The sequence below is a fragment of the Silurus meridionalis genome, chromosome 5 (genome assembly GCF_014805685.1).
Source record: "Silurus meridionalis isolate SWU-2019-XX chromosome 5, ASM1480568v1, whole genome shotgun sequence".
NCBI classification, from domain to species: Eukaryota; Metazoa; Chordata; class Actinopteri; order Siluriformes; family Siluridae; genus Silurus; species Silurus meridionalis.
Genome location: NC_060888.1, coordinates 2,784,163 through 2,796,286, shown reverse-complemented (window position 1 = coordinate 2,796,286; position 12,124 = coordinate 2,784,163). Strand labels below are relative to the sequence as shown.

Sequence of the window (12,124 nt, the reverse complement as noted above, 5' to 3'; positions counted from 1 at the left end):
TATCTGCAACAAGACCAGCTTTCATTAACGCCTACTCACTCCTTCCACCCACAACAGGTAGCCAAAATTAAGTGCACCCCTGACCATTATACCTATACGTGGTTGCTCCTCAAACAACCACAGTACAGGAAGCACCCAATTCTATAGAATGTCTTTGTAAGCTGGGATATTACAGGCCCGAACGCTGTTGCAGCATGCATTAGCATGCTCACACACAATGCACCTGTACACAAAGTGAACTCCATGAAGACATGGTTGGAGTGGAAGAACTTGAGCGTCCTGCACCGAGCCCTGACCTCCTCAACCCTAATGATGAACTCCTTAGGGCTGGAGCCTCCTTCTCCAATATTAGTGTAGGATCTCATAAATGCTCTTGGAGATGAAAAAATATCAAATCTGCACAGCCAAACACTAAAATCTGGTAGAAAGTCTTCTCAGAAGAGCGGATCTGTTGGGTTGAAGCTGACGGTCGATCGTCGGGGGAGGTGTTTTTTGGTTATTCTGTGTTTTCTGCATCGTTGGTTCCAGTCGCGTTTTTTGTCCGTTTCTACACTCTGAATCCGTGAATACAAGAATTCTGATTGGCTATTTAGATTAGAGAATGAGCACACAAGAAAGAAAAAAAAAAGCAGAAATTACGAAAGCAAAGCGGGGACGCACAAAGACTTGTTGACATTCTTGCCACTTGTCTTTTTACCTCCTTTGACCAGAGGATTATTTTAATAATGCCATGCAGTTGTGGAACCAAGACATTGAAGACCATGATGCAGACGAGACCGCCACTGTAGGACATTACAGAGAAACTTCACGCAAACCGATATATTCACAGTTCTAACTCTTACGATTTCCTTATTTGGATGCTGATTACAGACTACTGCCACCTACTGGAATGGGAGAGTTATGTTCTCTCACGCAAGTGCCAAACATACATGCTAGCTGGCTGACGCTACCGTCAGTCAAGTGTGTTCTAGTGCCAAGATGTGAGGCGATGAAAAATCAGCTCTCCTAAGAGCTAATTCTTTGGTGTCAGTTTTGTGTGTCTCTACCTTAATGGGTGAAAAATGGGCACACATACTGTAGGTGTCATAGTCGGGTGTCCACAGTTTACTTCTAAGTATGTCCTGTTTGCAAATGAACTGCAGTAAATGTTTTAAACAGGTGACAGAGAAAGATGTTCCCATACTGCCATAATTTGGTCTCCATAACCCCTGTCATTAATGGATAAACTGGACTTTCTGATGTACGACTGTTGCAAAAGTTGCATTTTTCTTTTCTAATTAACTTGAAAAGAAACTTTTATACATATAAACAATAGGGTTTCATTCAGATTTATTTTATCTTGTCGATCCCAGAATGTCCACAGTATAACTTCATGATGGACAAACTATTAAAAATTACTGACGGTGGTTTTGTGCAGCTATAAACTTCCATGTTTTTTCCATATTGGATGAAGTCTCCAGTCTAAGTGCTTTATAGAAATCTGTAACTACAAGCAACATTACCATCCAAGAGTGAAACAGTGAGCGTTATAACCTGCGATGGCTCGAATAAACTTCTTCTGCAGACGCTCCTCAACACTTTGTGTCCATAAATGGATAAAAAGTGTGCCAGGTTTTAAAACCAAACCTCCAATCATTCATTACTATGGTGTTAAAATGAATGATTTATTTTCTGTAATAGGAAAACTGTGTCATGTGACATCATATCCCATTTATTTGTTATTTTTCTTTCATTTCAAGTCAAACATGTCACACATCGAACCGTTTAGCCAGGCCTGAGCTCTCCAATATGCACACACTAATAAAGCATGAAAGCCTATTAGGGAAAACGCTTATAATATGATTGTAATTCCTTCAACTCGGGCAAACACAGCTAATTAAATTTCCCGAAAGCTGGACTGTTATTCTTTTAGATCACAGAGGCCGCATTGCTCCAGCCGAGCTGCTCCATTATCACCGGTGTGATAAGAGACAGCGCCTGCAGAGAGCCGTTATCTGCTGTAATGAAGCGGAGGAGGCAGTGGACACCTGTGGAGAAGACCAACGGACCACAGCGCTCCTGCTCAACTCCCTGCTGTTAATCAAAGCAACACGATTTCAAGAAAACTATTGGGGCACCTGACGTTTCCAGCGGGGATGTGGTTCTTCTCCAAACTGTAAGCACAATTGTGTTTATATGGATGTGTAGCATGTTCACTTTACTTAAACTAGGAGACCCAAACCTGTTCAAGTAAGACAATGCTTCTGTCCACAAAGATATGCTTTCCATGGACTTGAGTGGACCATCTCCAGCTTTAGAGCTCTGACCTCAACCCTATTTAACACCTTTGGGTGAATTGGAACATTAAATGCACTAGTGATCTTTCATTCGTGAACAATTCGTTCATCTTGAATGAGTCTTTAATGTGACTCAGAAGAACGAGTCGTCTCAAAGAGTGATTCGTTCATTTCTATTCGAATCTCTGTAGGTTGTGTATAGGAATTGAGTCGTTTACATTTCGACTCTTTTAGCCGGAGTCGTTTGTTTTTTGGTCACGTGACTCCCATTAACGCTATGCTATGCAGTTATATATACATACATTATATACATTATTGGAACTCTAGTCAGAGTTGGTGTATGTAGCCGTGTTGGAATCAAGAATCACGTCACTAGACTGCATCCCAAGGCTCCTCGCCTCACCCTACATCAGTACCTGACTTTACTAACACCCTTGTGGATGAATTAATCTCCACAAATCTCCACAAAATCTAGTGGAACATCTTCCTAGAGGAGTGAAGCTTCTTATAAGAGCAAACGGGAACTCAGTGTGGAATAGGATGTTGAAAATCACACATACGCATTATTACATTCCTGGAAATAAAGCTTTGTCTTCTATACATTTGACAACCTTAAGATTAAAAAAAAAAAAAGAGAGAGAGGCGTGGTCACTGCAATCTGGACCTGATCTGCCTTCGCCTGTCATCTTTCTTGATCAATCCGTCACTGACATTTTCTCACGTCTGATATTTTTTTACGGCGGAATCTTTAAAAGTCTGTGACATGTGCCTTTGATGCGTGCGCCTTTTCTAAACATATGGAAACAAGCGTGACTGGGTTGAAAACACGTTGATTTTGTTAGAACTCGACATCAAGCCGCACATGATAAAATATGTAAATCCGGCTTTCTCTGCTTTCCAGGCTAAAATAGTGCTAGGACACGTGTGTGGGTGTTCGGGTGGATGCCGACACTCCCAGAGGCTGAGCTCGGGGCTGCGAGGACCTTCATGTTTTCCAGACGAGAAAACTCAAAAAGAAAGAGCAGGAACCGGGGAAAAAGGAGGAGAAGAAACAGGAAATAGCAAGGTTAGCAAGAAGGGAAAACATTCCTCAGGACTGTACAGGGACTTTCTTTAGTGTTGCCTGGCATGTGGGAGCATGTGTGTGTGTGTGTGTGTGTGTGTGTGTGTGTGTGTGTGTGTGTGTAAAGAGACACTCTAGACGCATAAAGTTTAATGACACTCCGAATGAGTGTGGATCCAGAGAACTCTGGGCATTTCCCCGAGATTTGTATTTTTTTTCTTCAAGTAAGAGAATTATGTCACGCTAATTTACTCGTAATTTCTCAAATGACTCACTGCGAGCACTCGAAGCTCCTGAAGCTCTTGCCTCAAGTCATATGTAATATATCATGAAAATAAAACCCAAACAAACCTGACTATAATGACCTGACAATAATCCCAGACCTACAAACCATTTTACTTCATTACACACTGACATAACCGCCTTTAATAGAAGGAGAAAAAGCCAAACCAGACGTGATATAAAAGCTTCTGTGATCATTATTTAGATTATAACGAACTACTAAACGTTTCCTCTATTATCGTTTACTGAGTAATTGCCCAGGATTCATTAGGACTTAATAGTGTGTGTCGATGAACTTGTGCATTACTCATTTGTTCCTCTATAATCCTCGCCTGGTAGTGATGGGAAGATTGGATCATTTTGGTTCTTTGAATCCCGTTCATCAAAACAAATCTCTTTTTGAGTCATTTAGTTTCTTTGTTTAGAAATAAAATAAAGTGTTACATTTTCAATGGGCAGATTCCCCCAACATGTCAACATACACCAACCTTGACTATAGTTCCAATCATTTATATATGCATATATAACTGCATAGCGTATATAGGAGTCACATGACAAAAGAACAAACGACTCATGAGATAAACGACTCAATTCTTTCCTGTACATAACCTATGGAGATTTAGCGATGCTTGCTCGTGCGCGTCCAGTATTAAATGAACAAATCACTCTTTTTTTATATGTTGTGGAAGGAGTTACAGCCTGTCAGCATGTACATTATAGCAGCTATAAACATCCATTTGACTGCAATACAAGAACACAACTTCCTTGTGTCCTGAGAAACCAGTAGGCAAATATTTTTTTTAACAAAATCTCTATCCTGCATTGGAAGCTTTACTTGCGACACTGGAGACGCCGTCCATGTGAAAACGGCTTAACGTGGCATAATGTGATGATGTTTTTAAAAGAATACACTCAGTGAACACGTTAATAATAAAGTATACTATGTACGCATTTTCAGCCATGTTACGTTTCCGTCTTTTCCTCTTACGGTTTTTAAGGTAATTAACATAATTAAACACGTTCCGTTCGTATTTTGGACTCACGTGCACATCTGTACATAGTATGCTTTATTATTAATTTGTTTACTGAGGTTAGATTTGTTTATAAACACCATCTTTTCGCATCAATCCAAGTTAGGAGTTTTTCACGTTTAGATATTTTAGAATTTTATAGCAAATTTGCATATAATAATAATAATAATAATAATAATAATAATAATAATAATAATAATAATAATAATAATAATAATTTTTTTACATTTTATTTATAGGTGCCTTATTTAACACTCAGTAATAAACAACATATACAAACATTGTTTGTAAAAGTTATTAGCTGTATACAACAATTACAAAGACTTAATACGAGTTTGACTCTGACTATGTAACTCGGCCAATGAGATTTAGGAAGCGTTTGCAATCTTAAAAAAGAGACTTAAGTCTAGATTTAAAAAACAGACAGGGAGTCAATGTCAAAAGAAGGAAAAAATACATTAAATCTGAAAATGAGCTACACCTTCAGACCAATCAGATTCTGTTGAAATGAAAATTGAAATTTCCCCGTGCTCTTATTCCTACTGACATATTACGACCACTCTAGTTATTACCATGTTTTTCCCCACCGCTCTGTTTCTCCCTGCTCCTTATTTACCACCAGTCACCCTCATCCAGACCCAACAGCCCCCTGATTGCACTCAAAGCGCTCGCTCGGCTCCGTGGCATTCCGCCCGAGACTGTGGGTTGGGAAAAGCAAAAGAGGAATCCAAGCATAACAAAGACTGTGTATCTTTTTCTTCTTTGACTCAATGTGCCCCACACACACATACACACACACACACACACACACACACACACTCAGGTGGGAGTGAGCAGGTCAGCAGATAAAGGAGTAAACATGGAGGACAATACAATGTTTACTCCTACAAATTCCCATCAGTTTGAGTGAGCGGAAATACCTCACAGCTCAAATAGCGTTCACGTGAACCATCAGGGAGGGTGTGAGCTCGGAGGGGAAACTCAGCTAGTCATCAGGTCAAAACCTTCTGCTGTTAAATGCACAATAATGTGTGCTTTCTGAACACTACGATGCACATTGACTCCCCATTTGCTCTTATAATGACCTCCACTCTTATGGGAAGATGTTCCACTAGATTTTGTGGAGATATGTGTGAGATTCATTCAGCTACAAGGATGTGAGCACTGATGGAGGTAAGGTGAGAAGGTCTGGGTTTTTAGTGTTTATATTCATTGTTTAATAGGGATTGAGATCTATAGCAAGAGATCTTTCACTCCAACCCATATCTTCATGGAGCTGGCTATGTGTATTGTCATGCTGGAACAGGTTTGGGTCTCCTAGTTTAAGTGCCGGACAAATTTCATGCTACAAAATCCAAAGACGTCCTGTACAATTGTGTGCCTCGAACTTTATGGTATCAGTTTTGGAAAGAAACACATATGGCTGTAATAATTTTATTCTATTAAAAGCACAGATTCAGGGTGAAGTCTGAAGTTATTCCTATAAAAGCAGCGCTGACTGTAGTCTCAGCTCAAATCTCAGTATTAATAATATATTTATAAATCTTATTATTCCAAACAGACAGACTTTCTGCCTTCATGGGTATCTCAGTGGTTCAGTCTATTAGTTACTCATCGGAAGGTTTTGGGTTTAAGCCTAAATATTGCAAAGCTGCCACTCTTGGGGCCCTTAAGCAAGGCCCCCAACCCTCTGTACTCCAGGGATGCTGTATCATGGCGGACTCGGCACTCTGGTCCTAACATCACTGGGATATGTGAAGAAAGAATGCTGTATAGTACAAGTGGCAAGTATAAAGAACCTTAAGATAGCAAGCTGAATATTTGTACTTCTGAGAAAAAAAAAAAAGAAATGGAAAGACTCTTTATAGCTGCTATAATCAAGGCAACTATATACATGTATACATCAGTGAATTAAAGTTCTAAATGTATTCCATACACACTGTAAAATAGAAATAGAAGGGGGTACAAACTTTTGCACTTCGACCAATAGACATGAAGGTTTATGATCTAATAAAAAACATTTTTAGAATGATCTCAGTGCATCCATGATAGCGTTTGGTTCAGTCCCTGATGATTCGATATAAAGATAAAGAGATTCTAAAGTGAGAATGTTTAGGTTTAGTGCATACAAACGTTTTTCTTTACAAGTTTATGAGTGAGCCAGTGGTAACTGTGTCAAGTAAGAAGATATGAGAAGAACCAGACTCAGTCTCATCCTCAACACAGAATATCCATTTATTATACTTTCAGAAATGACCCTCAGACTGACCTCGATACTTTAATCTATAATTTTTTATCCATTAATTGTTGCAGTCTTGTAAAACGCGCTGCTCATGGTGATTGAGATCGCTGTGAATTAAAGCAGCAGCGATGTTATGAGAACGTTCAGAAGAGTAAATTTACATGCCGGCGTTCCCTTTTATCTGCCATTGTTTTATTTTCACAAAGAGACCATAAAGCGGCCCTCGGGCTCCCAGCGGGGGGACGGAAGACAGCGGGATAAAGTGAGACGTTCCCATCTATTGTGTCCATACAACATCCTACGTGTGTCCTTGTCCAGGGAGGCTCCCTGCCAGCAGGTGTCAGCGTCCCTACACTCTGATTTATAACAACTTAGCAGGAGCAACAAACCAGCACATGGCAAAAACAACCAGCTTCAGGACGAGGGGCTGGGAGTGGGACGGCTCCACAAGGCCCGAGTGTGTGTGTGTGTGTGTGTGTGTGTGTGTGTGTGTGTGTGTGTGTTAATTCAGTGTATATGTAAGCACACTTCCTGACTTACTGGAACGCTTTGCGTGAAAGCACTTTTCATACCAACAATTGAGTGCAAATGTTTGTGCACCCTTAAGTCCATTTGGACTGTACTGGGTTTAATTCATTATTTTTCATCATTTATTCAACATGAAGCAAATTCGTCCATGCTGAGACAATAAGAGCGAAAAAACTACATTAATATCAGATTTTAGCAATATTGACTAGATATTAGTATAGAATGCAGTAGCATTTTCCCTTCACTTGAACTAGGAGACCCAAATCTGTTCTAGCATGACAACACCCTTGTGCACAAAGCCAGATCCATGAAGATCTGCATTCCATGGGTTGGAGTAGAAGATCTCCTCAATATACTGGAACTTTTAACTGCACCACAGGCCTCCTCACCTCACCTACTCATCAGTACCTCACTTTCCTACGCTGAATGAATCTCAAAGAATCTTCACAAGCACACTCTGAAATCTAGTGGAACAACTTTCCAGAAGAGTGGAGGTAATTATATGAGCAAATGGGAACTAAATATAGAAAGAGATATTCAGAAATCAGACATAGTTTAAAATCAGGTGTCCACAAAATGTTATCCATGGGCTGTGAGGAAGTCCTGCTTTACCTGAATCCAGATATCTCTCAGCATGAAACAGAGTTTAATAAATAGCGTTAAACGGATCTCTGTACCCGAGTCTCGCGGAGCGCTGCTGAACATTTTCGGTGCTAATTCGACACAGCAGGAGATCATTTAAGGTCATAAGCAGGAAAGCGTTTTGAACTGAATAAACTTTTATGATGTAAATTATATGCAAAAGTTTTTGGACACCTGAACATAAGATTTGTGTGTGGATTTCAGACATGATTTTGATATTATTATTACATTTTAGTGACAGCTGTTCATTCATGAGAAATGATAATCAACTCATTGATCCAAATCATTACATTGCTTCAACTTTGGTGAAAAGTCGATGGTCAGATGCACCAAATGTGGTCTATCCTTCTTTTCTGAAATAATTGGTGGCTTTTTTTTTTTACACGTATTAAATTTATTTTCCTTTTTTAAATAAATTAACTGTTAGAAATGGAGACTATGCATATAGAGAGAATATATATATATATATATATATATATATATATATATATATATATATATATATATATATATATATATATAAAGAGAGAAAGAAAGAGAAAGAACTTATTTTTAAAATATTTTGCCTTTTTTTTTAATATATTTCTTAAATATTCTTTAACTTTATTTTTGGAATATATAGTATAGAATGACTTTCTCTTAAGCTTTTATTATTGCATTTTTTGCCTGTTGTTTTGTCCTGAAGTTATCATATCTAAATATTATGATTTACTCATATATTTTGTGACATTATGTTCACGCAAAGATCAATCAATCAATTAATCAATCAATCAATCAATTATTGAATCAACCAATCCCTGACTAGTCAACTTAAACCTAAAATTACATGATGCATTATTACTGAAAAATACCACACATCAGCAAGTGATCAGATTTGATCAGATTCGATCAGATTCGGACTCACCAATGGCTTCACATGTCACTGCGATGATCAAGATTCCAGCAAGCCGGAGGAAGTTTTCAGCTTTACAAATCATTTTCATTCTGGATCAGAAACAGGAGATTGGAAGCCCCGTATGTAAGACACGAATGGAAAACAGGCCTGGTGTTTATCAAAGGTTTGCAGTGTGAAAGTGAAGGGTTTCACCCACCTAGTGTCCGGTTCCACTCCGGAAACTGCGGGATGAAGGTGCGAGCAGCGGCGGGACTCAGAGGCTACAGCGGTCGCGTCTCCTCTCAGCACGTCCCGCGTTCCTGCGCGCTCAAGCCTCCACTGAAGTCACGCAGCTCAACTCGCACAGCCAATTAGGAGGCGGCGGAACTTCAGGAGCCAATCAGAGAGCGGTCCGCGTCTCGGCCGTGTCCACGCCGCGGGAGCGCGCATGTGGGGCTAAGCGCGCCACCTGCCTGCGGTGCACGAGCTTACAACTTCTTATTCAAGATTTAGAAGGTGGGGTCATTGTCAGGGCAAATGCTGGGGTATGATCAGTAGGTTAAAATAAACAACAACAAAAATAATAATAAGGATAATAACATTTACTATTATTACCGTTCTTCTTTTTCTTCTTCTTCTTCCTCTTCTTCTTTTTCTTCTTCTTCCTCCTCTTCTTCTTCTTCTTCTTCTTCTTCTTCTTCTTCTTCTTATTATTATTATTATTATTATTATTATCAATAGTGCTGTTATTATTATTGTTATTGTGCTTACATTCAAACATTAAATATTATGTTTAATTTATAAATACAACATAAAAAGAAAGAAAGAAAGAAAGAAAGAAAGAAAGAAAGAAAGAAAGAAAGAAAGAAAGAAAGAAAGACAAAAGAAGAGAAAAGAAAGAAAGAAAAATTAATCAAAAGGGAAGAAATCCTTATAGTTAATACACTGCACAAGATTTAGTAACAACAATTATTATTTATTATTAATATTATTATTATTATCATCATCATATTCATTTTTTTTATCAATTCTTGGCATTTGGTCCCCCCACCCATTTGGAGTCAAAATCTTTTTTTCTTTAGGGCTAAACAAAAAACCTGCCAAGCTACATTTACAAGAGCTAATAATAATAATAATAATAATAATAATAATAATAATAATAATAATAATAAAATAATAATAATAATAATAAAATAATAATAATAATAATAATAATAATAATAATAATAAAGGCTGAGAAAATTGTTGTACTACTAAATATCACTTTATTATTATTATTATTATTATTATTATTATTGTGTGTGTGTGTGTGTGTGTGATGACGTAACATGATGAGGCAGTGTGATATGAGCCCCCTTGTGCCATTCGGCTGCAAAGCACCAGCCTAATAAATACCCCTTAATCGTTAATATTCATAGATTTATAATAACAGATATAAAACAAAAACATCTAAATAACCTCTATTACAGTCTTGTTAACTTATTGTGGCAGCCATGTCTGTATCATCAGTTTCACTTCACTGGAACGAAGAGACTTCGAAGACTGTTCCTGCCTGACCATGGTCCTGTGTACAAAATGAGCTTCATGAAATTATAGCTGTGGTGTTAAGGTTGGAGTGGAGGAGCTTGCATGTTCTGCACAGAGCCCTGACCTCTTTAATTCTCAAGTTATTAACACCTTTGAGATGAACTGAAGCACTGACCAAACCTCATCACCATACATCAGTGCCTGATCGCACTAATGCGCTTGGAGCTGAAAGAGCTCAAATCCACACGCCAAAATCTAGTGAAAACCCTACCCTCAAGAGTGGAGCTGATTATAATGGCAAAAAAAAAAAAAAGAATTAAACGTAATGAGATGGTTAAAAAAGGTGCACATACTTTGGTTATACGGTGTAAATACAGTGCTGGAGAGATATCTGTGTGGTAAATATATGCAGGTTTATAAGATATAATAAGCTTTTTCTGAACCCACAACATGTGATAGATAGATCGACAGACAGACAGACAGACAGACAGACAGACAGACAGACAGACAGACAGACAGATAGATAGATAGATAGATAGATAGATAGATAGATAGATAGATAGATAGATATACCCTTTCCTCTTCCTCCACTTTAATTTCATTTTATTTCTCTCCTCTTTCTCTCCCTCCTGCACTCGTTTCCAGAGTTGCTATTTTTGTCCTCATCTTTCCTCCTAATATTTATTTTGTGTATGATGTATCCACTCTGAAATCCTGAGCAGAGAGAACGGAAATAGGTTGAAAAAGCGAGGCCCTCTGCTCATTTTTTATGCATCACCATGAAAAATAAGCCAATATCAGAAAAGGCAAATGACATTCAGAATGAATAAATCAAGTAAATCATACTTCTTTCTCTCTTTTTTTTCTTTTTTTTTGCACTAAAATGTATTCACCTGGAACTGACCAAAACATTCCACATATGATTGAATCACAGGTTCGTGTATTTGTTATGGAATTCCATTTGCCATCTCAGCCGTATTCGAAAGTTCAGTCAAAAGCCAGTAATATTCTGATCTCTCCCTCTCCTTTCTCATATAAAATGATTGATTTGTTTTGTCTGCGAGCATGCACTCTTTATGAACAAATCATTTGAAATATAGAGCTAGGAGAACCTCTCACATGTCAGCCTGTAGGTGGTGCTGGAGGTCTATGGATGGATCATACACTCTTTTTCCAAAAACTGTCATGGTATTTAAATATATAGCATTTGAATTGCTCGAGGTGTCACTGCATGTCCATTTAAATCTCACAAGCAGATCACTTTCAGGAGATTAACACCAATGTTTCTTCATTAATGCATGGAAGAACTCTTTAGACAGGACACTTCTGTTTAATCTCATCAAACTGCCATCTCATGTTGGTCCAAATGGGACTGTATTGTCTCTTTTGATCAAACTGGAATGTCTGACTTTGTGTTTTGTGGTCAGAACAGACAAGTCGTTCAGCAGTTTAAAAGTGTTTGTATTTAAATACATTTACTTTGTTCATTTCAGGTTCTCAGTGGATCCTGAATCTATAGCAGCTCCATTTATTTAACCACGCCTCCTTTCATGAAACTGACAGACACAAAAGCCACGCCTCCTTAATAAAAGAAACACACACAAAACCATGCCAGCTTTCTGAATGTGAAATTCACAGAAGCCACACCTTCTTTTGTTA

General features: G+C 38.2%; 1 protein-coding gene across 1 annotated transcript in view; it reads right to left on the bottom strand.

Moving 5' to 3' along the window:
- Positions 1-9,277, bottom strand: part of fgfrl1b (fibroblast growth factor receptor like 1b) — a 39,049-nt gene extending 29,772 nt beyond the window's left edge. The window contains exons 1-2 of the mRNA XM_046848725.1: positions 9,156-9,277; positions 8,969-9,048 (exon numbers count right to left, since the gene is read on the bottom strand). Coding sequence (XP_046704681.1) covers positions 8,969-9,047 — 79 coding nt within the window. The 5' untranslated portion in view covers position 9,048; positions 9,156-9,277. The remainder of the gene's footprint in view (positions 1-8,968; positions 9,049-9,155) is intronic.
- Between the last annotated feature and the right edge of the window lie 2,847 nt (positions 9,278-12,124).